At 39.7% G+C, this 21,022-nt stretch overlaps 1 protein-coding gene across 15 annotated transcripts in view; it reads right to left on the bottom strand.

Annotated features, from left to right (window-relative positions):
- dmd (dystrophin) overlaps positions 1-21,022 on the bottom strand; it is a 1,983,813-nt gene that overhangs the window by 1,732,308 nt on the left and 230,483 nt on the right. The window contains exon 1 of one of the 15 annotated variants that reach the window (XM_072584997.1): positions 17,145-17,409. The exons of the other annotated variants lie outside the window; for them this stretch is intronic. Coding sequence (XP_072441098.1) covers positions 17,145-17,211 — 67 coding nt within the window. The 5' untranslated portion in view covers positions 17,212-17,409. Of the gene's footprint in view, positions 1-17,144; positions 17,410-21,022 lie in introns of those variants that run through there. 15 annotated transcript variants of the gene reach the window in all.

Here is a 21,022-nt window from a genome sequence, read left to right as displayed (position 1 = left end):
AGTGCCATTTCATAAAAGAAGTCATCACCTGAAGGACAAAAAGTGCTATGGATATTCCATGTTTAATCGCGTTGTATTGAGAGGCATGGAAAAGGAAACCCAACCAGTACAAACAAACAGTCTGGCTATAAAATATGAAGAGGAAGATCAGGTCTTCTACCATGGGTGGAGACATGTGTAGCACAGCGAGACTGCCATATAATTAGCTACATTCTGATGTGTAGAATGTGTGGGAATACACTAGAGAATAAATTACCTACTCATACAAATACACTTCCAAATCAGTCAGCGTTTCCTTTCCAGATATTCTCTGGCTTACACAATCTGCATAATTAGATAATTAATCCCCTTTCCTCCAGAAAGGCCAAAGTGGCCAATTTTCTGATATGCATTGTTGAAAATATTAGTATGCCCATTGATTGTTCAACACTGAGACCATGCAGTATGAAAATAACTAATGTTGCACTTTTAAGTACATGAATTTCCGACAGAGTATAGCTGAAAACAAAGACATTCCTTTGGATGCAATGACCTAGATATTATTGGAAGGAGAAATGAACTTAATTTTTTCCCATTTCAGGCATAGTAGGCAAGAACTTTTGAAAGCTGATTGGGGGCTAATGTTCAGAGGTGAAGGAATGGCTGGGAAATGGGAAGCTTTCAGAAATGAGATAACAAGAGTCCAGAGACAATATATTCCTGTTCGGGTGAAAGGAAAGGGTGGTAGGTATAGGGAATGCTGGATGACTAAAGAAATTGAGGGTTTGGTTAAGAACATGAAGGAAGTATATGTCAGGTATAGACAGGATAGATCGAGTGAATCCTTTGAAGAGTATAAAGGAAGTAGGAGTGTACTTAAGAGGGAAATCAGGAGGGCAAAAAGGGACATGGGATAGCTTTGGCAAATCAAGTTAAGGAGAATCCAAAGGGTTTTTACAAATACATTAAGGACAAAAGGGTAACTAGGGAGAGAACAGGGCCCCTCAAAGATTAGCAAGGCGGCCTTTGTGTGGAGCTGCAGGAGATGGGGGAGATACTAAGCAAGTATTTTGCATCAGTGTTTATTGTGGAAAAGGATATGGAAGATATAGAATGTAGGGGAACAGATGGTGACATCTTGAAAAAATGCCCATATTACAAAGAAGGAAGTGCTGGATCTCTTGAAACACATAAAAGTGGATAAATCCCCAGGACCTGATCATGTGTACCCTAGAACTCGGTGTGAAGCTATAGAAGTGATTGCTGGACCCCTTGCTGAGGTATTTGTATCATCGATAGTCACAGGTGAGGTGAAGGAAGACTGGAGGTTGGCTAATGTGGTGCCACTGTTTAAGAAAGGTGGTAAGGACAAGCCAGGGAACTATAGACCAGTGAGCCTGATGTCAGTGGTGGGCAAGTTGTTGGAGGGAATCCTGAAGGACAAGATGTACATGTATTTGGAAATGCAAGGACTGATTAGGAATAATCAACATGGCTTTGTGCGTGGGAAATCATGTCTCACAAACTTGATTTGAATTTTTTGAAGAAGTACAAAGTGGATTGGTGAGGGCAGAGCAGTAGATGTGATCTATATTGACTTCAGTAAGGTGTTCAATAAGGTTCTCCATGGGAGACTGGTTAGCAAAGTTAGATCTCATGGAATAAAGGGAGAACTAGCCATTTGGATACAGAACTGGCTCAAAGGTAGAAGACTGAGGATGGTGATGGAGGGTGTTTTTCAGACTGGAGGCCTGTGACCAGTGGACTGCCACAAGGATCAGTGCAGGGTCTACTACTTTTTGTCATTATATAAATAATTTGGATGCGAGCATATGGGTATAGTTAGTAAGTTTGCAGATGACATCAAACTTGGAGGTGTAGTGGACAGCGAAGAAGGTTACCTCAAAGTTCAACGGGATCTTGACCAGATGGGCCAATGGGCTGAGGAGTGGCAGATGGAGTTTAATTCAGATAAATGCGAAGTGCTGCATTTTGGGAAAGCAAATCTTAGCAGGACTTATACACTTAATGGTAAGGTCCTAGGGAGTGTTGCTGAACAAAGAGACCTTGGAGTGCAGGTTCATAACTCCTTGAAAGTGGAGTCACAGGTAGATAGGATAGTGAAGAAGGTATTTGCTATGCTTTTCTTTATTGGAGTACAGGAGTTAGGAGGTCATGTTGTGTCCTTACAGGACATTGGTAAGGACACTTTTGGAATATTGCATGCAATTCTGGTCTCCTTCCTACTGGAAGGATGTTGTGAAACTTGAAAGGATTCAGAAAGGATCTACAAGGATGTTGCCAGGGTTGGAGGATTTGAGCTATAGGGAAAGGTCGAATAGGTTGGGGCTGTTTTCCCTGGAGAGTCGGAGGCTGAGGGTGACTTTACAGAGCTTTATAAAATCATGAGGGGCATAGATAGGGTAAATAGACAAAGTCTCTTCCCTAGGGTTGGGGACTCCAGAACTCGAGGGCATAGATTTAGGGTGAGAAGGGAAAGATATAAAAGAGACCTAAATGGCAACTTTTTTCACACAGAGGGTGGTACGTGTATGGAATGAGATGCCAGAAGAAGTGGTGAAGGCTAGTACAATTGCAACATTTAAAAGGCATCTGGATGGTTATATGAATAGGAAGGGTTTGAAGGGATATAGGGCAGGTGCTGGCAGGTGGGACTAGATTGGGTTGGGATATCTGGTCAACATGGACAGGTTGGACTGAAGGGTCTGTTTCTCTGCTGTACATCTCTATGACTCTATTTTCTAAGTATAATGTTAACAAAAGCCCATGCACATTTCAATGTTGGAATATTAGGTTGTCAAAAACTATTACACTTTAGGTCAGGATGATATAAACTGCAGACCAAAACAATAACATTTACATTTTTGTAATATTTGCTTAATCTACTGTTTGTTAATTCCAAGTAGATAAAAAACAAAAGTGATAAGAAACATAATAATTCCTGATTTATTTTTCTCATCTGAAGGCACTGAATTATGCCAGGATAATTTTCAGCATTTACGGAAGCCCTTTAATTGAGAGGACACTTGAGTGAAGTGTGTGCATTCTCAGGCAGTATTTCAGGACCAAGAATGACCTTCTTCAACTCTGGGGTCATGGGTGCTAATGTGTGTTAGATTTACAGCTGTTGTTACAACTGGACAAATCAGATCTCAGACTAAAATCTGGCTTGATTGATCTTTTTTTTAAACTGAACAATATGGTCGTTCATGGAAGCAAACATCTGTGATGCAGCAGATTTTGGCTTTAGCAATAAAACAGGAGCTTATTATGCAAAAAGAAAAGATAAAATGAAATTTACTAAACTACTTATAAATTATGTACTTGAAAAATGTCAAAACATGCAGGAAAATTACAATATTCCAATTTTATCAACAGTATCCCTTTAAATGCTCAAAAACAGATTTCCCTTTTCTAAATTATCTACACCTTTGATTTGACTGTTGCTTTCAATTCCTAATATTGAGACATGGACCGGCTCTTGCCAGAGCATTCACAAAGCTAAATTTAGATTTCCTCAGCTTCAAATAAACCATTCAACATTCTAACCAAACAGTTCTAGCATGGGACTTTCAAAGTAAAACCTTACATTGAAGTAACCTTTTCCTAAATTTTCTGACCCAACTTCTTTCTCCAAGAGAACCTGATTTGTTAAACCTCAACCAGGTTTCCCCAAACTGAAAACCAACATCAATTCCTGATAGATGAAGGAAGGGCTGTTGATGTCATATACATAGACTTTAGTAAGGCGTTTGACAAGGTTCCCAATGGTAAACGAATAGAGAAAGTGAAGTCACATGGTGTGCAGGGTGTTCTAGCTAGGTGGAAAAGAACTGGTTGAGCAACAGTAACAGAGAGTAGAGGTTGAAGGGAGTTTCTCGAAATGGAGAAAAGAAAAGGTGACCAACGGTGTTCCACAGGGATCAGTGCTGGGGCCACTGTTGTTTGTAATATACATAAATGATCTGGAAGAGGGCACTGTTGGTATTATCAGCAAGTTTGAGGATGACACAAAGATTGATGGAGTAGCAGAAAGCATAGGGGACAGTCAAAGAATACAGGAGAATATAGATAGACTGGAGAGTTGGGCAGAGAAGTGGCAGATGGAGTTCAATCCTGGCAAATGTGGGGTGATGCATTTTAGGAAGTCTAATTCTACAGCAAATTATACAGTAAACGGAAGAGCCTTGGGAAAAGTTGATGAGCAGAGAGATCTGGGAGTGCAGGTCCATTGTACCGAAGGTTGCTACACAAGTGGATAGAGTGTTCAAGAAGGCATATGGTATGCTTGACTTCATCAGATGGGGTAATTGAGTATAAGAGCTGGCAGGTCAGGTTAAAATTGTACACGGCATTGGTTCGGCTACATTTGAATACTGTGTGCAGTTCTGGTTGTCACATTACCAAAAGGATGTTGACACGTTGGAGAGGGTGCAGAGAAGGTTTATGAGGATGTTGCCTGGTATGGAATGTGCTAGCTATAAAGAGAGATTGAGTAGGTTAGGCTTGTTTCCATTAGAAAAAAGGAGATTGAGGGAGGACCTGATTGAGGTTTACAAAATCATGAAGGGTATAGACAGGGTAGATAGAGATAAGCTTTTTCCCAGGGTGAAGGATTCAATAAAGAGAGGTCACGCTTTCAAGGCAAGAGGTGAAAAGTTTAAGCAGGATAGACGCAGCAAGTACTTTACACAGAGGGCGGTAGGTGCCTGGAACGCGTTGCCAACAGAGGTAGTAGAGGCAGGCACAGTAGATTCATTTAAGATGCATCTGGACAGGTGCATGAGTAGGTGGGGAGCAGAGGGATACAGATGCTTAGAAACTGGGTGACAAGTTTAGACAGTACATTTGGATCGGCTCAGGCTTGGAGAGCCGAAGGGCCTGTTCCTGGTCTGTAAATTTTCTTTGTTCTTTGATCCTCCTAACAGAACATGGGCTAAAGCTCTTCAATGTTTATTCTGTCTGCTCATAAAACTCTCAATAGAAACAATTTTCTATTAAAACTTCAGAAACTCTTTTCCTCAGACTAATTTCGAAACATCATGGCTCCAGAAATACTAATAAATTTATCATTAAACCTCATCGTGCACACAGAATAAAACCCATATGCCACAAGTTCAAAATCCAAACTCTAAAATAAATAATGCTAGTAAAGCTCAAACCTGATACTGCAAGGCCAAACATTGCAAGGCTCAATCTGCAAACCCTGCCATAGGTAGAGAAGAGATGTTTAATGAGGTAACTTTATTTGATGTTGTTTTTTGCAGCATCTTTTCACTGCTTGGCCTCCATCTGGCCTTATCAAAAGGTTCTCAAAATGGTTAGCCCCTTAACAGATGCTTCTTCTCTTATTTGGGCAGTCTGGGACAAGAGATTCCCATGAGTCAGTGGCAACATTGCATTTTTTTTAGGGAGGCTTTGAAGACATCCTCAAGGCATTTCCTCTCTCCTCCTGGTATAGCCACGTGTCATGACAAAGCTCAAAGCATAGAGATTGCTTTGGGAGTGTTGTGTCAGGCTCATCGACAGTGTGGCCTGCCTAATTTTGCTGACTGACCATAACCAATGCTGTGATACTAAATATGTTGGCTGTACACTGATATTATCGAGCCGATCCTGCCGTTTCAATTTCCACAGGCATTATGATGATACATTTCAAAGGACTTGAGGTGTCCGCTGTACACTGTCCATGTCTCTGACAAACATAGAAGGGCTGGTAACACTGTTGCTCAGCGGACCATGCACTTGAAGGCAGGTTTGAAGTCTTTGGTCATCGAACAATCTATTCTCAGATGGCAAAAGACTACATTGACCACTAGCTGTTGCAGTTCATGGATGATGTCTGCCCTCACTTAAATGAGGTTCCCGTGCAAAAAGTAGGTTTTGTTTTAAAGGACTGTTTCAATACCACCTCCTTTTCACTTTGTTGTGCATCCATCTCTGGAAGAGACACTAGAGTTGCTTTCAATTTGAAAGTTCAGATCTGAGGCTCCAAAGCTTGAATTGTCTATATGGAATTATTTTGCACAATATACTAATTAGAAATGTGCACCCAATTTAATCTGTCAACTCTGAATCCATTTTTAAATAGACTAATTATCTATAGGTCATGTTTCAGGTAAGTATTATTTTAGGCCCACGAAGGGATACTGAAGCTAAATAATCTGATAAGTTTTCATTTTGGCACCAACAATGCAATCATTTCAATTTCAGCAAAGACAGATATTACTGAAACAGCTCCTAATCAGCTCAATTACTGCAGCCCAAACTCTCTCTCTGAATTGGACTTGACACATCGCTATAAATTTTCCTTGGCTCACAAAAAGTTGAGCCTTACAGTGACTGAAATTTGATAATGGGAGTGAGCATTCTTGATAATCTTTCGCTTTGATAATCTTAAATTGGTTTTTCATTCAGGATTACTCAGCAAATGCTGCTGAATTTCAGAATTGCGGTAAGCATCAGACTGATTAGCATTTGCTGAGCAATACTAACTGTACTCTTAATTACAATAACAGCCAACTTACTTTCAGTTAGATGTGCAATGAGTCTTGTTTACACTGGATAGAAGCTATATATATTTATATGCAGAAATATTTCCTCAGCAGAAAAAAACATGTCCTAGCTTTGTCACCTCTTTTAAAAAAAATCAAACAATAGATCCCAGTGTAATCTTTCTGGCAATGCCTTGACCAGAGTCAATGTGCAACCAAGCTGCACCATTTCTCATGCAGTATAAGTTGTTTCTGCCTTCAAAATTTGGAATTCTTGCATCTGTCCTGCAGAGTGCAGGATGGGAAATACTTTGATAGCAATTCTCTTCTTTCAGTAATCTTCGAGCATTATTGCAATTGAATTTATGAATTGTAATTTCTTCAAAAAGATCATTGCAATCTTTGCAACAAATAGATATGCATCAACACACATACACAGACCAATGGTATTTGTCGAAAACTCAGAATATCCTTGTAAAACAGATTTATAGTAGTGGCCACACACCTGCTATTTAACTGGCCACAATCACAAAAGTGAACAAATCAGCACAGATATTAGATAAAAAAGTACGTTGTTTTTGCTTCAATCAAAGCACATTAAAAGATACATAATCTCAGATGAGGTATACCACCTGCAGGTTACAGCTGTCATTTTACACCAGGGAGCAAAAAGTCCCCAGTATAATTAGATTAGATTAGATTGGAAACAGGCCCTTCGGCTCAACAAGTCCACACCGCCCCGCCGAAGCGTAACCCACCCATACCCCTACATCTACATCCACTCCTTACCTAACACTACGGGCAATTTAGCATGGCCAATTCACCTGACCTGCACATCTTTGGACTGTGGGAGGAAACCGGAGCACCCGGAGGAAACCCACGCAGACACGGGGAGAACGTGCAAACTCCACACAGTCAGTCGCCTGAGGCGGGATTCTTGCTCAAATTCAGAAAACATATGCTGGAAAAGTAGAAAAATTCCAATTCATCTCACTGACTGAAATACTCTTGAGGCTGATTTCAAAACAGAGTTTTCTATCAAACACGCCGACCACAAAATTACAAAGAACCTTTATATTTACAATATATGAAATGCATATGCTGTTACATATACTGTATACAGCAATGATTCCATATGATGTAAATCATCCCATGATCTTTCTACAGCCCAATTACTGCGTATATGTAGGAACAAAATAAAACAACACCTTAAGCACATTTCAAAGAGGTTATAATATATGACGATGAAGTGGACGGAATAAGTGCATTGTGGATGCAAAACAATTTATTGCAATGTAAAGTCCTTTAAATGAGCACTTCTTCACTTTTTGCCAAGCCAATACCTTCATGGACAGACTCAATTATTCCAATTTCAGTTGCTGGAAAATTAACTCATATCATTGGGGCAACACTGCAGACTGATAAATGCATATTCGTTATGTGGCAAACCGGTGTTCTTGGATCAATGTTTTTGTATATTTATATATGTTGCAAAGTATATACTGTTGCTTCATTTGAAAGGTTTTTACATCACAGACTCCGAATTCCCAAGTCTGCAACTCAGATGCATTGAAACTGTGGTGTTCCTTTCCATCTAAAAACTGAAGCAAATTTTATGACATACTTCATATTTTATGAAGAGATTATAAACACATTTTCAAACTTCTCTCATTTATCCAAGATTATAAAGGGGTGACAAATAATGAAAGCTTCAGTACAGAAGATGATTTTTAGGTCACTGGGGTGGAACACAATGAAGGAATCTGAAAACTGCGTGCTCCTATTGGAAATGAAGTTCCGAACTATTAACCATCGATGCAAACAGACTCCCGAATGGGGCATCACCTTATTAGGAGAGTTTTAAGTGAGACACACAGCTCCTTATGCAGTAGTGGTGCCAATCCTCCTGAACTACTGTGAGATCCCCAAGTATAAAACACTCACCTTCAGAATACTGTCGCAAATAATCCAGAAGAAAAATCTTAAGTGTGTTAAACACTGTGTACTTTGAAATTCCTTTGAACTCTCTTTTACATTAATTCACTGTGGTCAGTTTTTTTTAATCCTGTTCAAATTTACATTAAAAAAAGGGAAAGTAAGTGTGTGTATGCATATATGTATGTATGTGTGCGTGCATGTGTGCGTGTGTCAATAAATTTCTTTCAAAGTAACAAACTGATTACGATGGCCTGAAATGCCTTATGTGATGTCAGTTTAAAAGGTTCTAATGACAGAAATACCTGGCATGAAGAAGAAAGTGACAGTCAATAATTATTCAATGTATTCGTGAAAAGTCCACATTCGTTTACTAGCCAACTGATATGAAAAGACATTGCAGTGGAAACACAAGCATGTTGGGTGACCAATGTCAGGAGTTTATGAGTGGGGCACAGTTGGAGGCAAGAGGCCATAAGATGAAACGTCTCCGAATATGTGCAATCAGAACTGCCCTTCTCTTTGCACAGCCCATTTTTCAAATCTCCACTACAATCCCACAACTGCCAGTCAGGCCAGAAAATCGGAGCTACAGCAGACGTATATCACTTGTTCTGGTCTTAGAATGCATTGCTGTTGAACCGGTGTAATATCTAAGAAACAATATTGCTATCGTAAAAGGTTCTGGTGGCATGCAGGACTATTACAAATCAATTACTTCTACTATTTATACACAAGTTAAAGTAGACTGAACCCAAACACTATTAGTAGTAGCCTACTGTAATTCTTGGCTAAGTCAATAATACAACATCATATCAAGGGTTCAAAAATAAAACAAATTACACCCAACCATTTCTAAATTATACTTCAGAATTATGTCAAATTCAGTGCAGTCTGCATGCCACTGAATGCTTATGACTCAATTTTTGAGGCAAGTGTCTGATTAATGCAACTAAATGCCCCCCATCCCCCACATTGAATGCTACACCACAAAAAGACTACTAATAAGTTTGTGTCTTTGAATTCCTATACATTGGATAATACCATGAAATTTGTGTTTGCCCATGATCTTGTCATTTCCTTGTGACTAGGAAAAATGTACTCCTTAAACATCCAGCACATATTTCCTCCAGATAGGGTGGCACGGTGACTCAGAGGGTGGCACGGTGGCTCACTGGTTAGCACTACTGCCTCACAGCACCAGGGTCCCAGGTTCGATTCCAGCCTTGGGCAACTATCTGTGTGGAGTCTGCACATTCTCCCTGTGTCTGTGTGGGTTTCCTCCCACACTCCAAAGATGTGCAGGTCAGGTGAATCGGCCATGCTCAATTGCCCGTAGTGTTAGGTGCATCAGTCAGTGGGAAATGGGTCTGGGTGGGTTACTCTTCGGAGGGTCGGTGTGGACTGGTAGGGCCAAAGGGCCTTATTCCACACTGTTGGGAATCTAATCTAATCTGGAATAATCTGCCTTTCAATCACCAGTGCCTCAGTCTTTCCACTTGGGTGTTTTCAGTATTGGATGCAGATTTATACTTATTAGAAGACAACAATTATTGATTATTTACAACATAATCTTCTGAACAGGAGATACCATCATTCTTTTGTCTGAAATGTTCTCCTCTATCTTGTGAATCCTGAAACCAACCAAATACACCCCTCTCTACTAGTTGCAAGAGTGCACTCATCTTGTTAAATATCACTTGTCTAAGGAATAGACCTTATCAGTCTGTCCACTTCACAAGTGGTAACACAGTACAATGCTATTCTGAAATAAATGTAAAGTTGAACTGTGGTTTTTATTTTGGCATGTTGTTGATGGTTGTAATAATTCAGGTGATCCTTCTGAAAGAAAAATCAATGAGTGCATGATAATCTTTTGAAATTATGTGCAGTTGCATAGATGATAATATAATTCTTCAGTTATTAAAGATTTAAAAATGCATGGAACAAAATAGCTTACTTTCCAAAGTTTACTAAACTAAATCTTGGTTTATAGGCATCTGAAAAGAGGAAAGGAAGGCTACATTTAAACTTGAACCCTTCAGGATGAAAAATGGGCAGGTTAAAATAGATTAAAAAGAGAGGGGAACAGAAAACGACGGTTCAAGTGAAGAGTCAAGAATGTTGGTTACAAAACAGCAACTGGACAGGTTTGTCCCTTATTCTGCTCAGATGTTGATCTCACTTTTGTCAGGGAGATCACTGTGCTTTATTCTTAGATCTAGGGTAAACTGAACAAGACATTTCATCCAAAGACTTTGCAGTGACCTGCCAAAGTGGGCAGTACCAGAGAACAGGGTGTCAGGTCATTCTGCCAGCAAGGAAGTGAATTGGTGAATATACTGGAGCAATAAAGTGAGGAAATTACAATTTACAAAATGCAAAAGTAGTTAGAATACAGCCTGTTTTCCTTTATTATAGGCAATATGAGATAATGCCAATATGAATCAAGTACTGAACTAGGCTTGGTAAACAGCCTAATCACATTTTACACTGACTCTGCAACATTAGAGACAATAAGCCAAGGAGGAGGGTAAGCAAACAGGAAAATAACTCAAGTGGCCTGTGACTTGATACTTCAAATATCCTTAAAGCAACGTAGGTTTCCTTCATAACATTTTAACACAGCAGAAATATATCTAACATTGCATTTATTGAGTCAGTTTTGTTTAGTTAACTAAGTGATTAGGTGTTGCTAAAAATAGGCATGAAGGAGAATCTTGCTGATTTGCTTGCTCTAAGCAGCTTTTATCTGCACAGTCTTCGATTACAAAGTATTAAGTTTCATACACAACTGCTCTCATAAAAGTTAGCATTTGTAAGGGACTTAGCAAAGAATCGAGATTCCCATACTGCAAACCATGACCTTCAACAATGTGCTGCATGGCAAAGCAGCTGCTAGATAGCAGAAAGTCTTAAAAAGAACATAGTATTACCTCATGAGAAAGAAATCTCTGGCACAACACTTTTATCTACTTTCTGAACAAGATAGAATTCCAACCAATCAGTGCGATTATTATTCTGTCTTGGCCTTGGCACAAACTCAAGATGCTAACCCATAATCGAAGAAAGAGCAAAAGGCCTCCAGTAAAACTCCTTTAGATCAATTATAAATCAGAGATAGATGAGAGGCATACTTTCAGTATTCTGAAATTTTTCAGAGTTTTCCTAACCTTTATGAAAGTCAACATAACCTTAACTACTTTTTAATATAAATGTTATATTTGATTTTCTACCTTCCGTCTAGTTTTAATAATGTGAAATATAAACAAATGCAGGTGGTTTTGTCCCTTAGGCAGCTTATTCTCCCCATTTTTAAAGATTTCTTTTTACTTTCCAAAGGCATCTGAAGCCCTCTGCTTATCACCCATTTTTTTCATTTGTGAAATAAGAAGTTAAGCACAGAGTATGTCGCAAATAAACCAAATCTATCGAAAAGCTGAGAACAGTAGGAACTCTCCAGAAAGGCCTGGGAACCATTAACAATGAACTGGTTAAGAGATTAATCTGATGAAATATAGAACATAGGACGGCACATTCAAATATATAAATTTCGAATATGGCTGGACAGACTACACATGGGGAGGATGTTTCCCCTGGGTGGACAGTCCAGAACCTGAAGACAGCCACAGGACACAAAGGTGAACATTTGGGACTGAGATGAGGGAAAAGTCGTTCACCCAAAGAACCTGTGGAATTCTTGATCTCAGAAGGTAATCGAGGTCAAATCACTGAATATACTCAAGAAAGAGATGGATCATGTTTAGATTTCAAAGGCATCAAGGGGTCTGAGCCAGATTATTAATATGGCATTGAGATACTGAATGGCAGAGCAGGTTTAAACAGTCAAATGGCCTGTTCCTGCTCCTAGTTTCTATGTTTCTGGGGTGGGAGACATCTGTTTATTGAATCATTATGTACTGACATGGTTGGAATTTGCAGACTTGAATAAATTGATTAATTTATTGTATTCCTTTGAGTTTTCATTTGAGCTAGTCTTCAATAGACATTCTCCTTGTCTATGAATAAATCATCAAAAACCTATACTCAAGACACTTGTGGTCAATTATTAGAAAAAACCACAACAGTAAAGTATCTGTTATGAGAAAAGTGCTAATTTAGTAACCATACAAAAATGTATGTAGAAAATGCTGTGCAAGGAGATTGGAAAAGAATGGACTTATTAGAGACAGTCAGCTTAGCTTTGTGTGAACCTGTCTTACAAACTTGATTGAGTTTCTTGAGGAAGTGATGAAGATAATTGATAAAGTAAGGGCAGTGGATATTGTCTACATGGATTTTATGAAAGCATTTGACAAGGTCTTTCATGGTAGGCTACTCCAGAAGTCACATAGGATCCATGATGGGTTGTAAGCTGGATGCAAAATCAGTTTGGTCATAAAAGACAGAGGGTAATTGTGAAGGGGCGTTTTTCTGACTGGAAGTCTGTGACCAGTGGTTTTCTGCAAGGATCAGTGTTGTTTGTAATATACATAAAGGATTTAGATGAAAATGTAGGCTTGGTAGTCTGATTAGTAAGTTCCCAGATGACAGAAAGTGTTGGAATTGTGGATATGAGGAAGATTATCAAAACATACATCTGACCAAAGATCAGTCCGAGGAGAAATGGCAGATGGAGTATAATCAGAACAGGTGTGAGGTGATGCATTTTGGAAGGTCAAATGTAATACAATAAATGGCAGAATCTTGAGAAGTATTGATGTACAGAGAGATCTTGGGGTCCAAATCCATTTGTTTCTCAAAAGTGGTAATACAAGCGAATAAGGTAGTAAAGGAGCAGACAACATACTTCCCTTCATCTGTTGCAGAGTATAAAAGTTGATGAGTAATGTTACATCTGTGTAAGATTTTAGTTCGGCCACATTTGGAGTATTGTGTGCAGTTCTGGACTCAACGTTCTAGCAAAGATGTGGATGTTTTGGAGGGGGTGCAAAAGAGGTTTATCAGGATGCTGCCTGGATTGGAGTGTATTAGCTCCAAGCGGAGGTTGGACAAACTTGAATTGTTTCCTTTAGAGCACTAGAGGCTGAGGGGCGACCTGATAGAAGTATACAAAATTATGACAGGCAATGGATAAACTGAATAGTCGGAGTCTGTTTGCTCAGTTGGAAATGTCAAATACAGAAAGGCATAGGTAAAAGGTGAGGGGGAAACTTTAAAGATGTGTGAGGCAAGTATTTTACCCAGAGAGTGGTAGGTATGTGCAATGCACTGTCAGGGAGGTGGTAGAAGCAGATACATTAGCAAAGTTTAAGAGGCATTTAGACAAATACATGATGAGGCAGGGAATGGAGATATGGATCATATGCAGGCCGATGGATTAGTTTAGAATGGCAACATGGTCAGCACAGACACGGTAGGCCAAACAGCCTGAATCTGAGCAGTGCTGTTCTATGTTTTATTCCATGAAGTGAAAACTACAAATTATTTACTGACTTGGCCCTCTCAGCAGGAAACCTTACATCTAAAAAGTGTATCATGAAAACAAAGTGATACATGACACATATTGATATTATTTAAAAGTATGGAAAATAATGCAAAATTGTGTGTTTAGTACATTAAAAGTCAAGAATTATCCTTATTGGATTCTCAAATTTTTTTTAAATGAACTTGCTTAACCATGTTTTTGCCCACCCCAGTGGTCATCAGATGCTGAGGTGGGACTTTAACCTGGAACACTGGCCCAGAGGAAGGGAAACAACCACTGCACCTCCCACCCCTAGAGCCTCGCCTGTACATTTTTTTCCACTTGGTGAAAATTACATTATTATTGTGTTAAAACCCTTGGTTGCACTACATCCTGGTCAGCTATGCAAGGTGTGAACTAAAATGACCCAGGCATGCACACAACGAGAGAGCATAAAATTCTCATCTATATACTCAAACACGTCCACAGCTTCACCAATCCACAATATCTAATGCTCTCTGGGGCCATTAGCCTACAAGCTATCTGTGCTCATCTATTAAGTCTCACCATTCATGATCACCAGCGGGGGCCATTGACAGTTGCAAGAAAATGATATAAAATTTTTGTACGTGAGCTGGAGATTCACTGATGGCCCCTCGTCCTGTTTCTCCCAACTGTGGTGCTTTTGCTACCAACCTGCACCCTGGGAGGTTGCCTCCACTTAGTTCCTAGTCTCCCCACATGCAACAGGGTCAACTTGTTCTCAGCAAAAGTCCAACAGCAATGCAAAACAGCACTCAATTGGGCCTCTCAATTTCATGGAAATGGCCTGCCTGCCTCCTTGGAGCAGGCAAATTGTCCACTTCCTGCACGCAACATGTCCCAACATCAGCACCATGTCATGGAGCATATCTGTATGGTTCCCCACAGTGTTACTCGCATCCACTGGAGACTTACCTGCCTACCAGAGCTTGGAAACTTCAGCCAAAATAAGTTGGGAGCGTAATGCTTAAGTGTAACAGACAAATGGTGTGTGTACACCATTGCAGAGCCCACACATGCTATTCATGAGCCATTATAGTCTTGTAACAGCTGCCCGACTGTACAGTAAGTGAAGGTGACATCCGTTTGTAAGTCAGATGCAAGTTATAGAAGCAGGAGCTAGGGAAACCCAGTGCAACACTTTAATATCCAAAATAAAAAATAAGAATTTTTTTCAGGTTAGATATATTTACAAACAAGTCAACATTTATCAGAATGAAAACAAACATTACTTTCTTACTGACACTCAATAGGATGCTGGGTTAGTCAGAAACAGCATGGGAATTCCATGAGCAGGGTTGTCTCAGACACTTTAAAGCTTTACCTCCCCAGCAAGCTCCCTTGCCAGAAGTCACCCGAAAACAGTTAGGAGCTGCGGGTGTGTGTGGGAATCAGCAGCAGGTATGTTCTTCCTGACGATAGCGAGGAAGCCGGGGAGGGGGAGGAGGTTGTTGATCTACATCTTGGGGGTTATCAGGTAATTCGGAGGCCTCATGCTGAGATCAAGGCTTCAGTAAGAAAGGTTGTTTTCAGTTTGTGGGGAGGGGGGCCAATCAGGCAGGTTTCACTTCAATGAGACTATGGCTAATCTGTGAACAAACTCCATATACCGGGCTTTGGCCCGAATCCCCGAGTACTTTTGCTTAACAAAAACTTATCTCATATTTAAAACTAACAACTGACCCTGCATCCACTGATAGAAGACAGTTTCAAATGTTTCCCACTCAGTGTTGAATTGCTTCCTAACATTGCTCCTGAACAGTCTGGACCTAATTCTCAGACTATGCCGCTTGTTTTCAAATCCACAACCAGTAGAGATAGTTTATCTTTACTACCCTGTCTTCTCCCGCTAACACCTTGAAGATTTTGATCAAATCACCCCATAACCTTCTAAATTCTAGAGAAAACAGATCTAATTTGAATGATATGTCCTCATAGTTTAAACCCTGAAATCCAGGTATTTTCCCTGTAAACCTACATTGTACTCCCTCCAAAGACAAGATCTTGTTCCTAATGTGTGATGCCCAGATCTGCTCTCAGTATTCCAAATGGGATCCAAACAGGGTGTTGTGCAGCATAACTTCTGCATCATTGTACTCCAATTCTCTAGATACAAAAATAAGCATTCCATTCATTTCTATCTTCAGCAAGGCCATCAGCGAGTAGGTTGGAAATGGGTTTGGGACAGGAAACTGAATTTTGAGGCTTATAAACACCACACTGTTGCTCCCACTTTACCCAGCTGAAAGCCACCATTTTCTTCTGGAGTTAAGATTTATCCCAATATTTCAGTACGCACAAATCTTTAAATCTGGACTGGCCAAGAACAAGCTGCATGAAATGCAGTTCTAACCTCAGTATGCTGACCCCTGCAGACAATATAGTATGCACATATTTCTGCAAGCCAATTGTGGGGCTTGAGCATATTTTCAACATCAAACTCCAAGGAGTGATAATGGCCAACATGATTAGTAACATAGTAGCAGAAGGATTCAAGTACACAAATTCAGCTGAAGAGCTAACACTGAGATAGACTGTCAGGATGGGCCAAATGTCCACATACTGTGCTGCTAAATTCAGTTTTCTATGGTGTTATTGAGTCACCCAGCAAGTCTTTGGTAAAGAAAGAGTCGAATGTGTTTTGCAGGCTCATGATAACACAGCCCCTTTAAAACTGGCATGGAATCAGACCTCCTCTGTGTCAACAAGTTGAAAAATCTTTGCAATGTTCGGCTACATGCTGACATTGCAACAGCTTTATCTGTAAAATACGTAAGCTGATATGAAGTAAATTAAATCTGTCTTTATGCCTCAGAAAATCCTAAATCAAATGCCTCTCAATTTTCAGTAAAATCCAAAAGACAGCACAGTTTACATTTCCAATATTCTGACATTGTGTTGAACCTCTAGAAGTGAAAAACTCTTGCATTGTTAATTATGCCAACTTTGCTTATTAAGTAAAGAGGTTACACTCAAATAATCCTCAAATTTTTAGTTAGCACTGGTGAAATTAATATCAACAATTATGATGTACTCAGAAATGCATAAAGCTCACCTTACTTACATTTCAATAATTTTGCAACATCCAAAATGAAGGTAAGTACTTCAATAGGAAGTACAACTATTGTTTACAGCAACAAATTCCCGATTAAACATTGCTGTTTTAATTAACATGTAAATATTAAAATCAGTTGAAGCAAGGTCATTTACACTGAGGCAAATGTTTATGCAATGGTTACACTTACAATTCTCTTCCAGTTCTTCACACCAAAACACTGCTGACGAGTGTAATTTGAGAGACTGAAATGCCATCAGGTTTTCAGCCAATTCCAAGTTTCAGACTGTTTACTTCTATGAGCACTTTTCGCTCTTTAGAATCCAAACATAAGGAGATAACTGCCCTTCTCTCAGCTGATATACATATATCAAAAAAGTTAACTGTCCTTGAAAGAAGACCTCTGCAGGGAAGCAATGATCGGTTGGAGTCACTGATGTCGGCACTGGTGAGGCCCCAAGATGTTTCAAATTCCAGACCCTGCGCAGAAACAACTCCCTGCCCAAAAGTACAGCTAACCACATTACAACTTCCTATGAACTGTACTTATAAGGATCTGCTTTTGTAGTGATCTAAATAATAGCCTCAAATAATGTAGGGCAGCTGCTCTTCAGTTTTGGGAACCGTTACAGCCTTCGCTCTTTCTGCTTTTAACCCTTGTAACAATCTTTCTTGTTACAACTGTTAGCACACTAAGACTGCTGTTCACTCTTCATATTCAAAGTATACGCCTTGGAAAAAAGAGTACACCTTTTGTAGATTGAAGATGTACTGAATGTTCGACAGCCAATGGATAATTTGCAAAGTTAAATGAAACAGTTTACTGTTGAGAAAGGCACTTTTTCTTTATTGAACAGGAAATCAATGAAGGTACAACTAAAATAAACTAAGTAAGGCAGTAAGCTATCAATCTTTTTTTCTCCCCGTTTCATTTGCCTTTAGTTTGAGTTATTCAAAAATAGTTTATTCAGGATGGTACATTAACTGTTGTGCGAATACTATTTTACAACATATCAACAAACTCCCACAAGCAGTGTTTCAGGAATAATGGGTTGGATTTTACCAGCCTTTTAGAGACTGGCTCAAAAGTGAAAGACTGGCAAGACGGTGAGGGAAGGCTATGGTTTGGTGCCCATTGACATCCCATTGCCATGTTATCTTGTTCACAGCTGGAAAGGTTGGGGGGGGGGGGGGGGTGGGTAGAATCCAACTTTCCCAGATTCCAAGTGAGCCATTTAAGTGACTAGAAAGAGTCTCTACTCACCTCCGCTGGCATCCAACAAGCAGCTAGCAGGTCCTCCACCATCTGGTAAACCCATTGGCCACTCCAAGCGGGAGGGTCTAGGCTATAACTTGGGCAAACTTTCTCTCCTTGAGTGTGCCCCTTTCCCCGACATTGTAGCTACAGCAGCTACAACACCAGCTACTCTCATCAACCACCTATTCACTCTCACTGGGACCTAAATATTTGGACCTGGGACCCTCAGTCCCTACTTGTACGGTTACGAGAGCATAGGTCCATCAATATGCTCTCCTCTTCCAAGTGCAGCCTCCACAGTGAGCAATGTTCCTCATGTACTGCAGAGGTACAGGTATTATTATAACTGACTGGCAGCTCTGCGGGTAGCCACCTTAATAAAGATGGCAGCCCTGATTACAGTCAAATGGCTTTATGTGATGGAGACTGATGGAGCAGGTTCACTCCCACTACAAAACCGAGTCGGAAATGCATGCAGATCAAAAAAAAACAGGTATTTCAAGTATTCTTTATTCTGGCTGCACTATTGATCCTCAGATGTCAAAGTCAGCGAACCCTACATCAAAGTATACTGCAGCTCCATGCTCTCGATCTGAACCAGCGCACATTACATCCAATACAAAATGCAAATGCAAAATTTTACTTTTGCTGTTTCATTCACATCAACCAAAGATGGCCAATGCAATTTTGTGGTAGCATACTTTTATTTGAAGTACAATTTGAGGTTCAGGTGACATGTGATGTCGGAATGTATGAGGGACAAGGCACTTCATCTTAGTGGAAATGGAAAATTTAAAGGCAAAGGAAATTACTATAATGAATGAGTGTCCACACAAAATTAACCTGCCTTAATGTCTTAAATATATCGTAGAATTGATGATGCTTACAATCAAAGAAATAAAAAGGAATAACTCCAAGGCATCCGGCTTCATATGTTCATCTAGCTAATGGCAAGTCTAGCCAACTGGCCCCTAAAGCTCACTCATTTTTCAGAATTGAGCCTTTAAACAAATTACAAATAGATCATTATTATTAGAAACATTAATGATACAGTACAAGGTTAGTGAATTCCGAAGGTTTCCTGAAATAACCTTCCAAGCAGGCCCTTATTAAGCAGTGGTTTTAAAAGATCCAAAGATGTTTACTCTATTTCCTTGGTACTTAAGCTTATGCCAAAATCTGCTTTGAAGAAATTCAGGCATTTTGCCAAACCTCCTAAAAGGCTAAGTATTCAACATCCAGTACGGCAGCTCTGTTTATGTAGAAAGGAAGCAGATGCAAAGTTGTATGTTGGTGGAATGACACAATTCATATCCCAAGGATTCAAACTCCCAGCTTCCCATTTGCGAGTGATCACCCAGGTTAACAGTATGCCACAAATGAAGCTTAAAAGACCAGAACATAATACAAATCTTTTGTCTACTCATTCTACAGGTACAATTATCTTTACAACTCAACAATGGGAACACAGGGCCTCCACCCTGCTCCACTGGGAAAGTTAAACACTACATAAAAAAACAAAATGCTGTTGATGCTGGTTGCTACACACATTTGATGCCATTTACTCAATTTTATGCCTCACACAAGTGAAGGGAAAGATATGTTGTCACAAATATAAGAGAAAGAAAAGAAGCAGAAACCATTCATTTGAATCCATGCTGAATTAACAAGTATACCAAACAGCTGAGATTCAAATGAACCTACAAATATTGAATAGCTTCTCCATGACCAATTGTTCACCATAGCATCTGGTCAACAGCTTGAAGCTCCTCTGATCCAGTTTCCACAAAGCTAGCAGTAATAGATATGACAGTTTACAGACTGTGTCGCTTAATTTTAAACAGCTCCAAAAGAATCGGTGTGGGAACTACAAACCATTGACTTGTGCACTTATCACTGGCTAGATGTGGCAGCAGGAGACAAATTGTTTGAGTGACAAACACCTTACAGTTAGCTTGTACTGATTAAAGCAAAGCTCCAAAAGGTATTACAATGAGAGCACATGTTGACAATCATGACTGAAGAGAATCTGACCTGGAAATTTGCACTGGAACTCACATTTTCTGGTGCCTGTTATTTTAGCATTGTACCTCGAAAAGACTTGAAGAATGACACACAGGTGAAACAGTGGCCTGTAAGGTTCGCAGTCACCAATCTTCTTACTGGTGATGATGAAGAGAGATCTCCTACAATTGGATTCAGATTCTCAGTCAAAAGGCAATCTGAGCAGATAACCAAACAGTCAATATTATTGTCTGGCAACAGGCCCAAAGGATGTGATGCGACAAGAAGTTCAATGACCTTACAATAACTGGTAATGATCAGTAATTGCCAAATTTCACCAGTGCAACTAGTCCGATAAATTGTACCACTCAATTCACTACACCTTCATGGCTCACCATTCAACAATCAATCAAAACTCATGCTTAACATTCAGATTTGTCTCATCCTCACATATTTAGCACTCCTACAAGATTCACCTCACACACATCTGACAACCTGCACACAAAACCAACTACTCAACTGTGACAACCACATAAGTCAGCCATCTTTCTTGCAAGATGAAGTGGCACCACACCAGAAGCATCATGTGGTTATGGTTCAAGTTCGTGGTAACTGAATGGGAAAGGCAAGCCTGCAAGACCAAACATCTGTGCAGGAAATGATGCTGGCCATTGATAGCTGAATTTGTGGTCAATAGCGGATTGACACTTTAAAATATGATGTTATTCTCATATTTAATCCTTCTGAAACCACACTTACCCTTCAGTCAACCCTATTCTCATTTAGAAGCTGCAGACAACTTGAGT

The sequence above is a fragment of the Chiloscyllium punctatum genome, chromosome 15, assembly GCF_047496795.1.
Source record: "Chiloscyllium punctatum isolate Juve2018m chromosome 15, sChiPun1.3, whole genome shotgun sequence".
NCBI classification, from domain to species: Eukaryota; Metazoa; Chordata; class Chondrichthyes; order Orectolobiformes; family Hemiscylliidae; genus Chiloscyllium; species Chiloscyllium punctatum.
The sequence above is the reverse complement of the archived record's forward strand: the minus strand, read 5'-3'. Positions and strand labels throughout refer to the sequence as shown.